We start from the raw sequence: 19283 nt of genomic DNA, 5'->3' as shown, positions 1-19283 counted from the left end.
ATGTCGCTATTTCATTATACCTGATGATGATTGCTTGTGTTGCAATCGAAACGTCGTATTCTATTATTTAATTTAATTTATTATTTTATCTTTAGACGTGACTTAACCGAAAGAACCAAATAATAATTCCTGCAGTCACGAAAGTTCTAAAATTAAGATTGATGCATTTCAACTTCTTTGGTTGCAGCTCGGGGTGGAGCGAATTCGTCAATTAATACAGATTTCTTAATTTTATTTCAATTAAAATATTTCACCTGGATAGTCGCATGAGATGGGATATCTTCGTTTGCAAGGGGGCAGTCCAGGGTGTCACTGTCCGTGTCACCGACACGCTCCGGATAAAGTACTATTGGACTCCATCCCTATATTTGAGTTTCCACTCGGAACTCGAATATAATTTGAATATTTAATTATTACGTACGATTCAGTGTCACGATTCGTTCGGGGGTCAAAGTCCCGAACCAATCGTGACTCTGAATTGTGGGGATTTGTGGAGTTGATATCAATAAATTGCTCTGCGCGGTGGCTCGCTGGTTATCTGTTGGTTTGTTTTTGCAATATTCTGTTTTCTGCGGGTGTTGCTGTTTTTTTTTCCTTCCCCCCCCCCCCCCACGCTTTCTCAATGTTTTCATTTTCTCTTCTCCCTCTGACCTCTGTGTCCCTCAGCAGAACATAAAGAAACTCATGACAGACGATATGTCGCTGGTAAGGTGTGCGATGCTCGAGGCCGTGCAAGTGGATCTGTGCCGGCTTGCGCGGTTACTGCTAAGCATGCGACGACCACCGCAGATGACCCCTTGCGCGCGCGCGCCCGTGCGTCGGCATGCGTGAGAGCCGATTGATCGCCGTTCGTGCGAACCGTCCGTCGCCAAGCGCTCGGAGACGAGCGAAATTGGCGATGCCAACGACACAGATGGGACAAACCAAAGAATTTGGTTCTCGAATCGAAACCGTCAACCCTCAATCTTGCCCCGCTTCTCAGTTGTGGTCGGTCGGAGGCGTCAACCGTCGCTCCGTGCCGCTCCGCACAACTCCTTGGCGAGGGTACTGCTCCTCAAAAAGGAACGTTTGCAACCTCCTCTGAAAATAATACGAAAGACAAAGCATCATGCCTTGTTTTGTTTTATTTGACTGCGTAACTCTTGTAACCCCATGATTTTTTTCTCCGAACAGTATCTATCTATGGAGTTAATATTAGCAATGGAAGAGGGGGTTATTACCCAAATGGATGGTGTGCAAACCTTTCCTTTTGAACTGCAAAGCACGGCACAGAGACCAGTTTGAAATCAAATTCATATCTGCCCAGGCACCGCCAAGCAGGCAACTTCAAATTTACAATTGTCCAAATGGAAAAGTAAAATCTGACAGAAAGCAACGCTCTCCTCCTGTCCCGTCATCACATGCAGCTGCCCTGTCACCCGCCTTGCACACACGCGCAGCAGCGGGCAGCAGTGGCGGCAGTGGCAGCGGCGCCGCTGCGTCATTCACATTTGTGGGATTCCTCGCGCATGTCTGCTCACGGCCGGCTGGACCCTGCACGTTCACGGCGGATAGGCCGCCGGTCTCTGCCCATGCGTGGAAATGCTCAGACATTTGACGCGCGATAAGACGCGCGCACCTGCATGACCTCACCCCCCGACTTGTTGCATGCGTACGACCTACCGTGTGCTCGTTTATTAAACCAAACGCTTGTTGTTGTTGTTGTTTGTGCATCACGACGGCTCCGAGCGACGTCCGTAAGCCCCACCGGACTGTTGTGACTCTGCGAGCTCCGCATGCTCCCCACAGCCTGACCTCGCGTCTTAACATCGTGATCGTTCCGTGGGAGCGCTCGACGGCTCTGGCCTTGTTACCGCCAGTGCGGCAGCATGGTCGCGATGGCGAGCGCGTGTGCGTCAACGGGTTCGGTTCGTGATTAAATCGGTGCGTGTGCACTTTGATGCAAACTCGAGCAGTTTTAATGTTTTGCGCCAACATCACTAACAACTAACCGCATCCTTTCACGTAAAACTTTTAAATGGATGTTCCGTGTTTATGTTACAAAACCCATAACTGTGGCCGTTGTCCATAACATTTCGAGTTATCAAAATGTAAGGCTAAATGGCTATGATCATTCTCTTAACAATGATTACATATACAATTTCATAGTTGTACTGAGTTGGAGTGCTGGCGCAGTAGTTAGCATGCTGCTCTATGAACCCAGTGACCTGAGTTTGATTCCTCGCAACGGCTAACATCAGTGGCGAGCAATATCTAAACCGGTCCTGACATCTGAAGCCCTTCACCAACCCACACTGACCAACGTGGTGACGTGTACGGTCAGACAACACCCACGGCTTACACAGCGTGGGGAGGCCTCCATCCAGCAACGGATTGAAAAAGGCCTGTGAACGACTGCGAACAAGTCGTACGAATTGGATTTCTGGCATTGCTCCACTCGTGCCCTCCGGCCCGGTCATTGACCAGGTGTCCCTCCTCATGCCCCTTCGCCTCCACCGCCCCCTCCCCCCGCCAAGTTGGACCGTTTCTCCAGCATCCGGATCGCGGGCAGCAAGCGGGACCGCCCGGTCGTGCCCTCCTCCCGGCACCAGCCCAGCCTCGGCCACGAGCAGCCTCCGCCCTCGCCGAACCCCTTCCAGCCCAGCGTCTTGTCGGAGAAGGAGGTGCTGGCGCTCTTCGAGAAGATGATGGTGAGATTTATCTTGGGCCCTTGAGGGCCCAGCTCGTGTGCGCCCCCCCCCCCGCCCCCAGGTAGTAGATGGCGATTCACGCTGACCACAAGGGTTTTGTCAGCCCTCGGCAGATGGTAAAATACCGTCCAGGTTAGATCTTGGAGGTCTCTTTATTATTATTGCTACTACGCTTGTCTCGGCGAGGCTTTCCTACCGCTGGGCCGCGTCACTGCCCAATGCGCTCACCGCGTTTGCCGTGCAGCGGCCGCGGGCTCTGGCCGAGGGAGACTGCATCGGTGAGGTGTTGTCGTCGACGGCTTTGACCCCGATGATCTCTTGACCTCTTGACCTCGATCTCGTTCGGCAGGAGGACATGAACCTGAACGAGACGCACAAGGCGCCGCTGCGGCAGAAGGATCTGGTGATCAAGCGTGAGATGGTGATGCAGTACATCAACGCCGCAGCGAAGTCTGTGAGTAGCAATCTCTCTGCTCGCCGCGGGTCCTTTGAGGCAGTGGGCTCCGTGGAAACATCCGTCCACACATAACAACAACACGCACACACACCATTATTGCGTAGCTCCCGTGTGTGTTTTCAGGTTGCACCACGAATCAAACTGAATTTTCACTTCCTGCAGTTGTTGCCAGCACGCGGAGCCAAGTGTCGGACATCGCGCTGAACGACGCGCGATTAAACGCGTAAACGCTTCCAAGTGCTATGTGCACTGCAAACATGAAAAACCTTAATCGGATTTACGGTAATTGTGCCACGCCGCTCAACGGTGATCATGCCGACGAGCAAAACAGCATCGCCCTGCGTATCAGTGTTGATCAGTCGGCGTCCCATCGGGATGCCTGCCGCATGAGGCCCGTATATATATACGTCAGCTTGAGATGCAGAGCACAAATTCTAGATTTGAAGCTTTCGTGACTGCAAGGATTCATACGCTTAGGTTTTTTTCGGTAATGTCACGTAGGTGAAAAATAAAATTAAAATTTATAAAAGTAATAATAGAAATAAAATAATAATAAAGCACTATTTCTATTATTACTTTTATTAATTTAATTTTTTACCTACGTGACTTTACCTAAAAAACCTAAGAGAATAGAGCACAAATTGACCACAAACCAAGCTGGTCAACAAGACCTCGGATGTCGTGCGCTCATCATCCGAACTTAGCAAGCTGGACCTCGCCACATTGGTCTGTAACTCGCCTGTGTGGCAAGGCAGCTGTGAAACCGTTTAGATATCACTCCTGTCCATATCGGACAAATTTAGCTGTGATGCTGCTGCTGCTGCATTGGCAGTGGTGTCTAATCACAAATAACAAACACTCATCAATGTTACCGTGGCCCTAAAAGTAAATGTCATGTGAGAGGTGATGTTTTTGCCAATTTTTACGAATACGGAAGGGCCACTGTACAATGAAGGAGGGCACCTAACCAAAATGTCACCTATTATGTTCTTATCGATATTGGAGTCGTCGGGATCAGATGTGCCTGTGAAATGGTCGTGTGCACATCGTTTGTCATCGTGTCCAAAAAGATCGCGACCAGCAATCGTCTTCAAACTATGAACGCGGTGTGCACGGTATCATTACTATTATTTTCATGTTCAGTTGCCGAGTACATAAAATCGTAGCAGCCTTTTTGCACAACGAAAAATTCACAAACTGAAAGGCCGTATAATTCTAAATAACTTAATAGACGTTTGCAATAAATTCTCGGCTTCATATAAACTATAATTTAATAACCAAACGCGTGGGTTTATGAAAGTTTTATCATCCTCGGGCTGTCTAGTTTTACATGGAGTGCGCGCATCGTAAATGTTAATGCAATTTCACGGCCGCGTCTCCATCCGATGTGGAAACCGCTTGCACGCATCCCCACGCGGTGTTGCTTTTCATTGTGGCGCGTAAAAGGGTTTTAAAACTCGTGGCAGTGTGCGTGATGGTCCGCGTGCACGCGTACGCACGCACTGGTGTGCACGCGCGCACGCGTCTTCCCCGTAAACTCAATTGTTCAATAAAAATGAAAAACAGACATTACAGCTCATCCACATTAAACGTAATGCGGAACAAGCCACGTTAAAAAGATATAGGATTCAAAGATAAAGTCGAGTGGTGATTTCCTGCTCAAATGAGCATTCTGGCGTTCGTGCTCGTCCCCTTGTTTACAGCCCTGAACCAGTGGTGGAAATTCCCCATTCCTATGGCAGGGGCGAATATATCGATAGGTCAACTGCCATCCGTAATTGTTTTATCGAGCCCGGAGCGATGATGGGCTGATTAAACCCCGCTCAATCTGGACTTGCTCTACTGCTGAGCCACATGGCCCATACAAATCTCATTCTTATTAATACGGCGCTTGCTTTGCTTTACAAGCCTACCTCGTTATTTCGGTTTGCTTACGACCCTGCCTAGCTATTTTCGTCCTGAATGACGGCTTTGGGTTGCTAGAATGCCTCGCCGCAGGGGGGGCCGCGGTGGGGGGGGGGGGCACAGGAATCACCTGTGGGGGGGGGGGGGGCGACGCGGGTCCCTGGGAACGCGGCGCGTCGGCGCGTAGGGGTCGCTAGCGGCGCGCTACGGTCGCGGATTCGAGGTGGGGGGTGGGAGGGTGGCTTGGGAGGGGGGGGGGGCAGCGACATCGCGCAGGGGGATGGATTTTGCGGGCCGAAAACAAAAAAAAGGCCATTGTGTTTTGCGTCTTTCGCCGAGGGAGTAGACAGGAAACCGACGGCGACTCTAGGCGGTCACGCGGCGTGCTCGCACGGCGCTCTCCCTAGCGTCGTGCGAACGCACCGCGGCCCGTAAACAGGCTGCCCAGCCCTTTTCCGCAGCGTGCGCAGGAGCAACTGCAGCAAAATACTCCCCGGGATTCTATTTCGAAAATATTTCACTTAAATTGTCCTCCCTGCGCAGTATTTCTTTCAGAAGGGACAGAATCATTTTTTCGTCATTTGTTTTCTCTTTGACCAGAGTGAGCGGTCACTGCTGCCGACGTTCGTACGTCTCGTGCGGACATTGTCTCTTTTCCTGTTTTGACTTTTTATGAAATTGTCGAAAGAAAGAATTGTTGTAATTCTTTTTTTACAGTGCTCCAATGAGGTCATGTGCAAAGCCAGGGTCCTGATTTCTGTCTCTCTGAACACGTGTCTACTCTGTGTACCCTTGTCCCCTGTGTGTCCACCCCCCTTTTGTGGAAGCAAGGTCATGGTAAGTGTCCCCCACCGCCCCCCTCCCCTGTCCGAACCCATCCTGGCTCTTCCCTCCATGCCTCTGCACGCTGCTGACTCTTGGCCAATGGTGCTGCCCTCGCCCTGCGTGCCGCTCCGTTGTCATAGTGCAGAGCTGCGTTTCGCAGGCACGGTCTGCAGTCGTTTTGCAGTCGGTTGGCGATGTCACTTACACAACGTGCTTCCCGATTTGCGGTGTGTCATTTTTCAAATTTGGTCAGAAATGTTTGGTCCGTGACGTCGGCGCCACCCCTCTTTTGTCGAATAACGTCACGGGATTTGGGACGTCCACCAGGAAGTGGATTACGCCCACCGGTATTAACCGGGGCAGCCGCGAAGTTCGAACTGCGAACCTTCGTAACAAGCTGCGAACCCGCGCTACCTGCTCGACGGCTCGCGAGGGTTGGCAGCACCGCATGCCAGGATGCAGCTCCTTTAGCCTGCGATTCCTCGTGATTGCCAATCATGCGTGTGTGCGCTTTCGTGATTTCGAAATCAATTTGTGCAATGTTGTGCATTTACAACCATGTGTGCATGCGTGTCCGTGCGTGAAGGAAAAGACAAAGATCCCCCTTTTTCTCTGCGGGGAGCGGCAGTGCAACGGTTAGCGTGCCGCGCGACAAACCCGGTGACCCGAGTTTGATTGCCGCTCATGGCCAAGACCGGTGACGAATAACTGCACCGGTCCTGGGCATCCCCGAGGCCAACTCAGCCTCAAATGATTACCTGGTGCGGTGTGCAAACATCGCCACTGGGGGGGGGAAAGGGGGTATCCGGGCGTGGTGCTGGCCACCCAACTTGTGTGCCGTGCCGGCCTTCGTAGTTTATCGCTAACGGTACTTGCCCCAACAATCTGTTGAGGCTATACAGGGCGGGGAGGGTCTTTGTCTCTTTTGTGTGTGAAGGTGTGCGCCATGTGAGTCTTTGTATATTTGTAATGTCCTGCCTTGACTGTACTCACCTTGCCTGCGTAAAATGCAGGCTGCCCCCCGTGGGTGTTGTGTTGGCCACTCACAGCATGCGTCATCGTCGAGCCACGCTAGCCGTTGTCCTCTGTAGACCTCGCGCACCTCCCGCTGAATAACAAAAAAACTCTCCAGCTTGAAACGACTGAATAGTTCAGGAGTTTTATTAATAAGGTCAACCGGTGGGATGTAATTGGAGTGTAAAAAAATGTAGTGGTCCAAGTAAATTTCCTGCCCGAATGAACATTGAGTCATTGGTGCTCATCTCGCATTTACAGCCGTGCAGAGCCGGTGGTGGTAATTCCACATTCCTATGGCACAGACCAGTTTATCCATCAGACACAACCACTGTTGATTTTCCCCACATAGTGGTACTCAAAATGAAAAGGTCACGAGGTGCACGTCAATAACGTCACTTTAACGGGCACGGGATTTTTGGTTGGGATTTCTAACGGCAGGTGGTGCTGTCAGCCCGCCCTCGCTGCTGTTCCTCCCAATTGCCCGCTGGCGAACGCCGTGGGTGCGTGTGTGGGCACGCTTTCCCGGATTGAGGGGTTCCGCGAGTTCCCGCAAGCGAAAAGCAAACAAAACATACGCTCGCTGGCCTCCAAATAATCTGCCCTTGCGTCCCAATGCGAGTTTCGCGATGACACACGGAAGATGTATTTAGTCAGCTCCTCACAATCTGTAAATAGCCTCCGTGCCTCTCAGGAGCTAAGCCGCTCCGCACTGATATGATCACCGTGTACCGTGGCTGATGTAAAAAAAATTGAACAGCATCGCCCAGTGTGCAGTGCAGGAGCCAGCAGCAGTAAACAGTTATAATTTCCTACACGATGCTAACCACGGCTTCATTTCTCATTGAATATTTTCCGGGACGCTGGTGGACGGGAATAGGTGGTGCGTGACCAGTTATCGCGAGAGGCATGCTAGACATGGTGTACCGGGTGCGTTCGTATTTTCCAGGTCCCCCCAACCCAGACAGACCCGGCTGAAATTAAGCCCTGATGCCGAGTGATTAACTGTGGTTATCCCAAGCACCTGCATTAGCGGTGGCGCCCTGCCGAAGCTAATGCCCAGCTTCTGCGGGGCGATGAACGGCAACGCACGCATTCCGGATAAACGCAGTCGCCCGTTGCGACGTCACACCGCGCCCGATGCTAATTTCCCGTGAGCTCTCGGGTTTGTTCCGCGCGTCGTTTGGCACAACGCGCGACGCTCCGCGTGCCCGGGAGCCGCTTCGGGAAAGTTGTCGGCACTAGGTGCGAACTGCGGAATGTCGTGCCGTACAACGCGCGTGCACGTTGTGGAGAAAGCTTGTATGGCACAACCGCGAAAACCCACGGCGTGCTAATATCACTCAATCTTCCGCCGATGCCGGCATCGCTGTGCGTGCGTGCCGCTTGCGTGGGGCCATCGCGGACAGTTTTGTCTGCTTGCTGAACAGGAAGGTGGCGGCGAAAGAGGAAACCAAATACACATGGATAGAAACAAAAGGAGGAAAAAGTGCCCTGAGGGGGGAGGGAGGAAAAGTTCGATAGCCGTGTAACGAGGCCAGGAGGCTGTGCATTGTCAATTAGGCGGACCGACTGCGCTGTTCTCCTGAATTCTGCCAAGGGTGATTACGGCTCCTCGTCACGCCAATGAAAACATTGTGCTCCGCTCGACCAAAATCGTAGTAAATCGCAAACCAAAACACGATTATTTCACGTTCGCATCCAGACAGACAGAATGACAGGAAACAGAAGGTCAGATACTGGCTGGGAGGGGGGCATTTTGAAAACGGGAAAGAGTTTGCATGTAAAAATGTTTTTCCTGGCGCATTCGACGTCAACATTGTCCACGAAGAACGCAGCAGAGTGGCTTTTTGCGGCAAATTATCGCGTTGCACGCGGCCGCCGGTGTTTTTGTTTTGTCGCTCGCCTCCGCGAACGTGGTGAACACGCACAGTGGCACGCGGAGTAGTCCCACGCTGGGGGCAACGCGTTCCCAGGCCCCCCCCCCCCCCCCCATGGCCGCTGCCGTCACTTCGGCACGCCGGATGATTTGTTGGAAATTCACACCAAGAGGTGTTTCTCGAAGCGGAGCCTTCGGTGACCCCGCTGTTCCGTCTGCCTGCGCAAGGGGGGGGGAGGGTCGCCCGTTGTGGGTCAATTCTTCGACGTTCGAACTCGGGCGCAGTGTTCAAATTCCTACCGTTCCCAAGTCGCGTCGATAATACCTCTGCTGAACTATTGTGAAAAGAGATATACGTATTAAGGATAATCTACAGCCCTCTGTCATTCCGCTTATAGATGAAGGCCTCCCAATGCCATGCCAGTCTTCGGGGTTATTTGACGAAGGGTGGGGGGGCAGTGCGTGCCTAGGACTTCTGTTTGGGTGCCCCGCACCACCAATGTCACCCATGGCTGTGGCACAAATCCAGGTTGCCGCCGGGTTCAGAGCACGGTGCACAAACCACGAGGCCACCGTTTTTCCCCCAACAAGCTATAAATAACGTGATTTTAATTAATTTGGCACTTTCGGTTGTGAGGATTGTTCTTCGACTGACCAACGAGCTGAAGCATTTATAGTCGGCGCATTGTTAAACGCTCGTGCACCACGTGACATTTAGATTTGGTTGGCTGTGTCGGGTGATGGAGGGTCATCACGACACAGATGTAGTCAAATCGTTGTGTGGCCTCACCCAAATATAATTTATGAATCGTAACATTAACCGATTCCATACGTGCTACTCTAACTTCGCAAGGTAAAGCTGTCGGCTCCCTTAGGAAGTCGTTTTGCCTTCGCCCGTGTGACTTATCACCAAAGCCGCCCGCGGCGTGCGCTTTCGAGGCTGTGGTCTCACCCGTTCTCTCTCTCTCTCTCCCCCCGTCCCCGCCACGTGATATTGCCACCGCCACCACGGCGAGCAGGGCTTAAAGAGCCGGAGCGACCATGCCCTCACCTCGTCGCAGGAGTACATCCACGAGCTGCGTGCCGGCATCCAGGACGAGCGGCTACTGGGATGCCTCGAGTCTCTGCGCGTCTCGCTCAACAGCAACCCTGTCAGGTAGCCGTGGCATGCAGCCCCACGGGCCGTGACTTGGGACTCATAGCCCATGCACATCCAGTGGTAGGGAGCTGGGGGTGTTGGGAGTAGGCAGAAACGATGGGCCCTTCCACTAGTGATAGTAATGTATACGTGCCCTTCTTGGTTCATTCGGTAAAGTCACGTAGAAGGGAAGTAATAAAATAATAAAAATAAAACATAATAAAATAATATAATATATATATATCTATATTTATTAAAAATAAAACATAATAAAATAATATAATATATTATTATGTTTTATTTTATTATTTTATTACTTCCCTTCTAAGTGACTTTACCGAAAGAACCAAGAAGATGAATCCCTGCAGTCATGAAAGCTTTAAATCGAAATGTATATGTGCCCTGTATGTGACGATGCACATGGGTGATGCTTACACCCTCTGGTAGTGTTGTACAGCAGGACTGGGAAAAATTACCTTACATTCATGTGCCCCATGCGATCTGTCGTTCAGAACCTGTGAAGACGCGCCACTGCACGACACATTACCCGTTGTATATATTTTTTCCTCTTAAGGCCACGGTGTCATTGGTGAAGATGTGAGTTGTTTTGATGTTTCCCATGAAATGTCGTGAATGAACAGTCGTTCTGTTTTGCAGCTGGGTGGAAAATTTCGGGCACGAGGGCCTTGGACTGCTCCTCGACATGCTCCACAGCTTGCAGAACTCGCACAAGTACGCGGGGCAGCACCACTGTTAAAAAAAAACACTTGCGGCGTGACGATGAATCGGCAGTAGGACTCATCACGAGTGCACTCGATGATTGTGAGTTCCGACTCGGATCATGTTCACAAGAAACTAGCCAAGTGGGTTGGTGTCCTGATAGCCCAGTTAACACGGAATGTCTGGCCAACCTTGGGCTAACGGTTCCAACCACTTTCCAACGTTCGCCCAACGTCGGTGTGATTCCTGGGAGATTGCTGGTGAAGGCCCTTCACTAGGATTTATAATAGTCTTCTCCAACAAATGTTCCTACGATGTTTTTTTTGTATTATACACACACTTGGGCCACCCTTTGTCGATCCACTGCTGGATGAGCGCCTCCCCACACCGTGCGGCGGATCACGGGGGTTTATTTGGCAATACTTCACCACGCCGGTCAGCGCGGGTCAGCGAAGGCGGGCAGCATGAACGCGGGAGCACAGCAGCGCGATTCAAATAATGATATCGCCGCACCGACATCTGCCGCCCGCCACGTAGCCCCGCGGCCTGCAGGACCTGTCGTGCACGGCGGTATCCTGTCATTCGTGCGCTGTCCAGGCTCAGCGCCCCAAAAAAAACTCTACCAACAGTAACTCGTAGTTGTCCGATGGACTACGCGGCAGCCTTTCCCTTGGCTGCACCAGCCACAAGCGTAGCTCACGTCTCTGCATTTGTGCTGCTTGCGCCGACAGACCTGAGAACATCACGAGGAAGAACCAGCATGAGATCGTGCGGTGCCTGAAGGCCTTCATGAACAACAAGGTGACGTCTCCCCTGCGCTGCCACTCCACCCCCGTGTGAACTGATTGCGTACAACGCACACACAGTGAAAGGACTCCCGATTCTTAAACACGTCATGCAATGCACGCATCGTGAGCAGAAGGGCGGCGGGGTGGCACAGTGGTGCCTGACAGCAAGAAGGATATGTGTTCGAATCCCAACTTGGGTGCCCTTTATGTATGGAGTCTATATGTTTCATCTGGATTCTCCGGTTTCCACCCATAGATAACCGGCTATTAGCCAAAACATCCTCATGCTGAAAATGTACATGCAAATTATTCAATTGGATCACGCAGCGGCGGCAGCAAGACCACCCCTTACTGCAAAAAGCTTTCCAGAATCCTCCTGAAAAAGAGTCTTGAGACTCGGTGAGGCTTTCTCGGATACACAAACTTAATTGCGAATAATAACAATAACAAGATGATAATGTGATCCCCCTCAACCGCCGAAATTACCTATTTAAACGTTTTAGTTGTCACTAAATTGGTCAAATAAATAGGCCTAGATACATGCGTGTGTTTGCTCAACACTTGAGCTTTCTGTGGTTGCTTCACCAAATCTGGTGTGTTTGTCTTTGTGCGTGCGTGTTGCCGCGAGCAGTATGGGCTGATGCGCATGCTGAGCGAGGAGCAGGGCATCCTCCTGCTGGCGCGTGCCATCGAGCCCGCGTACCCCCCCATGATGGCCGATGCCGTCAAACTGCTGTCGGCGCTCTGCATCCTGGAGGAGGAGAGGACGTGAGTCGTGCACCGGCTGCCACCACGTCCCGCGCGGCACCGCGCGTGGCCGGCCACGCCGGGAGGGCCCCCGCATGCCCTGCGCACGTGCTCGACACTCGACATTCTCGTGAAAAATAAAATAACGTATTATATATGCCCACAATTTTATCACAATTGTGCTATCGGTCTCTTTGTAATAATAATAATTTACACTTTGAAAGCACCTTTCACCCGGAATGTTGCAAAGTGCCTTACAGAACTAAAAGAAAACGAAATTAAAGTGCACTTATGGGAGGGATAAGAACACCCCACCAAGTAAAGTAAAAACCCCAATGGTAAAAAAAATATCTAAAGGAAGTCAAAAGGGCCTTCAGAACAGATGTGGACATTTAGGCAGGATTTGAAGCAGCCGAGAGACCTGACACGGACCGAGCATCTGGTGGACGTGAATTCCACAACCTAGGGGGGCCGCACGGGAAGAGACGGGGAATCCATCACCGCAACTGTCCATGTGAGAAAACGGCCCACAAAAGCAGATATCACAGAACTGCCTCTTGAGGGCACTTCAGGTGACCTCTGTTATGCATTATTACGCGGCAGCACTTCCCCACCCGCCCTGACAATGTTTATTCGCACGATCGTCACGCCGATATTTTTAATTTTCGGAACTGGAATTTAGGCGCATTAAGTGCAGAATTAAATTCCATGTGATGGTTATTTTGCGCAGTCATTGGTCACCGGGCTGAGACCATTATTGACTCCGCTACACTTGAACACCTGGTTGAAGCAGAGGCAGTTGTCTGGCTTCTAACCCCGTATCTCAACGGTGCCAGCCGAGCCCCGTGACCTCTTGAGCCACCACCCGGCCACCGCGCACGAGCCAAGCACTTAACCGAGACACTTGATGAAGCTGATTATTTCAAAAAGAATTCGACCAAATGGATAAAAAACGTCTCCGTGTTAAATTTGTTTGGCGGCGTGGGTTTTCGGAGCGGGCCCGTGACGCGAGACATCTCGCCCCTGCGTTGTTTGCCGTGCGCTCTGCTTTACCACCGCGCGCAGTCACGAGCGGATCCTGGAGGCGCTGACGCAGTGCGGTGAGCAGGAGAACCGCGAGCGCTTCAGCACCATCGTCAAGGGCCTGGGCCTGCGGCAAGGCCTGCAGCTCAAGGTAGCTGCGCAGCATGCGCGACGCGGTTAACTTGTCCCGACGCGGCACCACGTGACCGCTGTTTGGTAAAACCGTGCGTGTGTGCGTGTGTGTTACGCAGCCGATGTTTCCCAATGCACAGTTGATTTTTGGGTGGGGTCACGCAATGATCTGACCAAGTGTGTGTTGTTAAGACCCTCCGCCACCCGACGGAGCCGAAGAAATGTAATTGTCACGTGTACAGCAGAAATACAATCATTCGCCAATCCCTGTAAATTGCGGATATGTTGGCGGTTTGCTCTTGCTTCCCGTACTGCGCCAGCACACCGCGGCGAATTGAAAACGCGTCACGAACCGCAAACCGCGATCCGTAGAGGTGGGCAGGGCTAACACAGAGCTGCAAGAGCGGAGAGAAACACTGAGATAGCTTTTTCCCATCAGCGGTTCTAGGAGAAACGTATTTGTATACTTTTTTTGACTTAACTATCAAGAATACAAAAACCTTTTAACATAGACCCATATGGCAGATTTTCCCCAGCGATTACAGGATTCACATCAGCACGGCTTATCGGATTTCTGCTATACAGGTGTTATTTAATGCGCTAATTCATAATCGTTAAGCGAACCAGTAGTGGAGCAACAATTCTCACAATGAAACGTATCGATCAGACACGCGACATTTCGTATGAAAGGACGTCAAACATTATCGGGACAAGGTCCAGCGAGACGAAATTAGGAATGCACGAGGTCGGACTGCTTCCCGGTTTTGACGCCGCGTCCCGTGTCCCCTTGCAGGTCGGCTGCATGCAGCTCATCAACGCCCTCCTCACCTCCGTGGACGAGCTCGACTTCCGGTTACACCTGCGCAACGAGTTCATGCGCTGTGGCCTCGTCGACATTCTGCAGGTGAGCCTCCTCCTCCCTCCGCCTTCCCCTTGAGCGAGTTCATGTGGCGTGGTGTCGTCGGTGTACCGCTGATGGGCGACGTTTCGACATTCGTGTCGGGGTGGGTGATCGTACGAGCCGGTGGATGGCTTCAGGATTAGCCTCGTGGTGAATGTCTCAAACGCCGCCACCGGCCAACGATCCGAGCAGACGATTGGACGACTCATAATCACCAAATGGCACGTAAGCATTCATTTGAGATTTCATTGTTTCCAATGATGAGCCGCAGCAAATGTTGACCACCCACGCCCTCGTGCGCCGTGCCGGCCTCCGTAGGTGCTCGCCAACAGCACTTGCCCCAACAGTCTACTGAAGGTTATGCGGGGATCTTTGTCCGTGCTTTGTGAGCAGGAGCTGAGGGACCTGGAGAACGACGAGCTGGACGTGCAGCTGCGAGTGTTTGAGGAGAACCGCGAGGACGACTTTGTGGAGCTCTCTCACCGCTACGAGGACATCCGCTTCGAGCTGGAATATCCTTTCCCCGAGTCCACCGCGGCGCGCGCGTCCATACCACACACGGGCCCGCAGCCCGCGGGGCCGAAACGGCCCACAGCTTCGTCTCTCATGACCCCGGTCACCCACACGAGGCCTTCCGCTTTGAAACGGCCGCAAACAATATTTACCCGCTTGCTGCAAGCATCTTAGCAAGAATCGGGTACCAATTGTAATAGAATCACCGCACTGTGTAGTGAGGGCATTAGTCTCACGCCGTGGAGTGAGGGCATTAGTCCCACGCTGTGGAGTGAGGGCATTAGTCCCACGCCGTGAAGTGAGGGCATTAGTCCCACGCTGTGAAGTGAGGGCATTAGTCCCACGCTGTGAAGTGAGGGCATTAGTCCCACGCTGTGGAGTGAGGGCATTAGTCCCACCCCGTGAAGTGAGGGCATTAGTCCCACGCCGTGAAGTGAGGGCATTAGTCCCACGCCGTGGAGTGAGGGCATTAGTCCCACGCTGTGGAGTGAGGGCATTAGTCCCACGCCGTGAAGTGAGGGCATTAGTCCCACGCCGTGGAGTGAGGGCATTAGTCCCACGCTGTGGAGTGAGGGCATTAGTCCCACGCCGTGAAGTGAGGGCATTAGTCCCACGCCGTGGAGTGAGGGCATTAGTCCCACGCTGTGAAGTGAGGGCATTAGTCCCACGCTGTGAAGTGAGGGCATTAATCCCACGCCGTGGAGTGAGGGCATTAGTCCCACGCTGTGGTGTGAGGGCATTATTCCCACGCCGTGAAGTGAGGGCATTAGTCCCACGCTGTAGTCTGAGGGCATTAGTCCCACGCCGTGAAGTGAGGGCATTAGTCCCACGCTGTGAAGTGAGGGCATTAGTCCCACGCCGTGGAGTGAGGGCATTAGACCCACGCTGTGGTGTGAGGGCATTAGTCCCACGCCGTGAAGTGAGGGCATTAGTCCCACGCCGTGGAGTGAGGGCATTAGTCCCACGCTGTGGTGTGAGGGCATTATTCCCATGCTGTGGTGTGAGGGCATTAGTCCCACGTCGTGGTGTGAGGGCATTAGTCCCAAGCTGTGGAGTGAGGGCATTAGTCCCACGCTGTGGTGTGAGGGCATTAGTCCCAAGCTGTGGAGTGAGGGCATTAGTCCCCACACTGTCTCTCGTCGAGGATGCACGACTAATGGGCGGCGACGCGTTCCAGGTTGACGTTACTTGAAGGACATTTGTGCGGCATTCCCCTTGACTGCCCGGCTCACTGACGTGCAGGAGGTCTTCCAGATCGTGTCCAACATCGTGAAAGACACGTTGGCCGAGCCATACTTCCTGTCCATCCTCCAGCACCTGCTGCTGATCAGAAATGACTATTTTGTCAGGTTAGTATTATTGTTGTTGTTGTCTTTCTTGATCTCCCATTTTTGTTTTGGATCATCATGAACACCTCATTTGAAACCCACACATCACACCTCCCGACTGTGACATTCCTCAAAAGCATCGGCGGTGTGACCATCAACCGCTTCACAACATCAGCACGCCACGGTAGAGCGATGGTGACGATGCAACCCAAACTACGGACCACAGTAAACCCAAATGGACCCATAGAGATGCATAGAGACTCGTAGTGATGCATTAAAGGCAAGCCAAGGTGGTGCGACTGTGGCCATGTGACCCACACTGTTAGACCGTTAGAGTAAACTGTTGAAGTCTGCGCTCCTTCAATGGAGATGGAACAGCAGAACTACACAAGCTCTCTCCTGAAGCCCTCTCGTCGTAGCCAGCAGTTCTCCACATTGGCATCGAGCCTCAACGTTTTGCCACGTGAGAAGAGCATCCTCAGCAGCGGTGATTTATCCAGTGCTGAATAACGGCCCTCCTCAAGACACTGGCATCTCTCGCTGTTATAGTATTGAAGCTCATTCACGTTTCCAACAAGACGCAAAATGTGTAAAAAGCACACAGCCTCTGTGCATTATGCAAAAACCATCCACATTTTGCCGAACAAGTGCATTGTGGTGCTCTTGTACGAGGTCGCCATCAAATATGCCTCAACAACTGTGACAGACGGACGACGATCGACAACCGTGGAGCGGTTTCGTCCTCTACAGGACTCGTCAGCACAGTAAGGTCGCCCAATGCTCACTGCAGCAGTCTGCCCCTGGGAGTGGAAGCGGCGATGTGTTTTTCTAAGTGACAAGATAACCAAACGATGCGTATGCACGTCCCATCGCCCGACTCTGCAGGCCCCAGTACTACAAGCTCATCGAGGAATGCGTCTCGCAAATCATCCTGCACCGGAACGGAGTGGACCCCGACTTCCGGCACGGAAAGCGCTTCCAGCTGGAGGTGGAGCATCTCATCGGTGGGTTTCCAGCGCCTCCCGTGGGCGGTCTCCTCTTCATCCACCCTGTGTGGTCCACTCACCGCCCACTGCGCTCCGCTCACCGCTCGTTGCGTTCCGCTCACCGCTCATTGCGCTCCGCTCACCGCTCATTGCGTTCCGCTCACCGCTCACCGCTCATTGCGCTCCGCTCACCGCTCGTTGCGTTCCGCTCACCGCTCACCGCTCATTGCGTTCCGCTCACCGCTCATTGTGTTCCGCTCACTGCTCGCTGTGTGCTACTCATCCCGCATCACTCCGTGCTCGCCACAGGGTGACGGTCAAATCGCCGCAGCACTTGTGGCAGTCTAGGTGCACTATGGCAATATGCGAAGTGTCGAAGTCTGGCAACACTAACCCGAATCTCCTCGTGGTGTCCTCAGCCGATTGCGCTCATCGACACATCCACCACAGTGGCAAAAATGTGGCTTTGGCCTGGTGTAAGGGGTGAAGTTGTTAACCATACAACCACGGGAAAAAAAATCTAATCTGTGCCACTCACCAGTCACCATGCACCCAAGCCATGTCACTTATCAGCTCACCATGTACCACTCACCGCCCAGCCAATGCCACCAACTGTCATACTCTTAGGTTTTTTTGGTAAAGTCACGTAGGTAAAAAATAAAATTAATAGAAACGTGACTTTACCGCAAAAACCTAAGAGTATGAATCCTTGCAGTCACGAAAGCTTCAAATCTAGAATCCACCAACTGTCATCATCATCATCAGCAACCAAATTCTATCCACTGCCGGATGAAAACCTTCCCAATGCACGTCCATCTTTCACGGTCCTGCGATAATGTATCAATCCATCTAAGCCGATGTCATCACTCCATCTAACTAACTATTTTTATTTTACCAGTTAAGGCCCACTGAGCCATATAGCTCTTTTTCGAAAGCGACCTTGTCACAAACGATAGCCCAATGAAGTGGCTTATTATTACGTGGAAGTTTGTAGCAGACAAATAATCTCCACTTCGGCTGCCGCTTGGTTTAGAGTGACTCACGCGAGCATGTTTGGGGACCAGGCCGAGGGCACCCGTGAACGGCGCGCGTGCCTCGCCGTCGCGCAACGGGCAGACAAAAATCATTCGCCCGCGTTTGTGTGACCCGCCCCCACGTCGAGTGTGAACCGCTGGAGTGCGTGCCTCTTCCAGATGTGCTGGTGGACAAGGCGAAGGTGGACGAGAGCGAGAGCAAGGCTGCCGAGTTGGCCAAACAGGTGGGAGAGAGCAACTGCTCGCTTAGTCTCCGAGTTGAATCGCTCGGCGGGAGTAACGTTTCATATTAAAACTGAAGGTTTTCCGTTATATTGTGTTGGAAAAATGTTTTGCTGGCTGGCTGACACGCGGGCATGCAAGTGCCCCGTGGTGGTGACGTCACCGCGCAGATGTACGCGGTGACGTCACCCTCCACCTCGGAAGTGTATCTCGCGCAAATGCACGGGCAGTGCGAGTTTATATATATATACAGTATATAAAGATACTGCCATACTGTCCAACATGAAATATAGCTAAGCAGGTTTGAGCCTTGGATCGTGCTTGGATGGCCAGCAGAGGACAGTGTGGCAAATACCATTGTTGTACTATACTTATCTGCCCCCCCCCCCACATCTCCCGCTCGAACTGTCATGAACTATGGCCAAATAACTCATGCGACCCGCATGGCAGGAAACTGGTCAATAACCAACTGCTACCCTAAGAATGATAAGACTGCACACACAATGTTACACTCAAAACGTGATTTCAAGACTGCAAGAGGCCCATTGCTTTGGTCCTCCCATCGTGCCTTGCATGCCACATGACATTTATTTAAGCAGGGACCCGCGCGGCAGTTTCGACTTGGCGAGTTCTCTAAATCAGCGGCCGCCTAGCCGGCGGACACGTGTGCGCGCGGTCGGGGCGAGAGTAGTAACGCGTCGCGCTGTTCCCGCGTGTGTCACGCGCAGCTCGACGCGGAGCTGACGGCGCGGCAGGAGGCGCAGGCGACGCTGCAGAAGCGCGAGGCCGACTTCGAGGCGCGCCTGCAAGAGCTGGAGGCCGAGAACCAGCGGCTGCGCCAGCAGGTGACGGGTTGATGGGCGGCACGACCGCCGGCGCCACGGTTACAAAGTGACCGGTGGCCCGCGGGGTGGTACGGCCACCGCTAATGTACCCCCCCCCCCCCCCCACCGTGAAAGTCGCCGGGGTGGTCACGTTTGT

The 19283-nt window shown here is 52.5% G+C and overlaps 2 protein-coding genes across 8 annotated transcripts in view; one reads left to right on the top strand and one right to left on the bottom strand.

The window, feature by feature from the left end:
* LOC144723998 (protein diaphanous homolog 2-like) overlaps window positions 1-19283 on the top strand; it is a 79430-nt gene that overhangs the window by 26029 nt on the left and 34118 nt on the right. For 6 of the 7 annotated variants that reach the window (XR_013586431.1, XR_013586432.1, XM_078602821.1 and 3 more), the window contains exons 2-15: window positions 667-705; window positions 2517-2690; window positions 3040-3144; window positions 9790-9926; window positions 10566-10640; window positions 11360-11429; window positions 12048-12184; window positions 13229-13337; window positions 14112-14222; window positions 14613-14731; window positions 15965-16081; window positions 16946-17064; window positions 18240-18304; window positions 19031-19147. Coding sequence is in view for 5 of the 7 variants with exons in the window: in XM_078602821.1 (XP_078458947.1) it covers window positions 667-705; window positions 2517-2690; window positions 3040-3144; window positions 9790-9926; window positions 10566-10640; window positions 11360-11429; window positions 12048-12184; window positions 13229-13337; window positions 14112-14222; window positions 14613-14731; window positions 15965-16081; window positions 16946-17064; window positions 18240-18304; window positions 19031-19147 (1494 nt within the window). In the remaining 2 variants the exon portion in view is untranslated. The remainder of the gene's footprint in view (window positions 1-666; window positions 706-2516; window positions 2691-3039; window positions 3145-9789; window positions 9927-10565; window positions 10641-11359; window positions 11430-12047; window positions 12185-13228; window positions 13338-14111; window positions 14223-14612; window positions 14732-15964; window positions 16082-16945; window positions 17065-18239; window positions 18305-19030; window positions 19148-19283) is intronic. The other variant, XM_078602820.1, reaches the window with a different exon arrangement.
* LOC144724163 (uncharacterized) lies at window positions 14986-15931 on the bottom strand. Its single transcript, XM_078603087.1, has 3 exons — window positions 15921-15931; window positions 15158-15885; window positions 14986-14996 (listed from the first exon to the last, which is right to left on the bottom strand). The coding sequence occupies exons 1-3, from the start codon at window positions 15929-15931 to the stop codon at window positions 14986-14988; spliced, it is 750 nt and encodes a 249-aa protein (XP_078459213.1).

Source organism: Lampetra planeri, chromosome 19, assembly GCF_965212315.1.
Source record: "Lampetra planeri chromosome 19, kcLamPlan1.2.h2, whole genome shotgun sequence".
Lineage (NCBI taxonomy): Eukaryota > Metazoa > Chordata > Hyperoartia > Petromyzontiformes > Petromyzontidae > Lampetra > Lampetra planeri.
The sequence above is the reverse complement of the archived record's forward strand: the minus strand, read 5'-3'. Positions and strand labels throughout refer to the sequence as shown.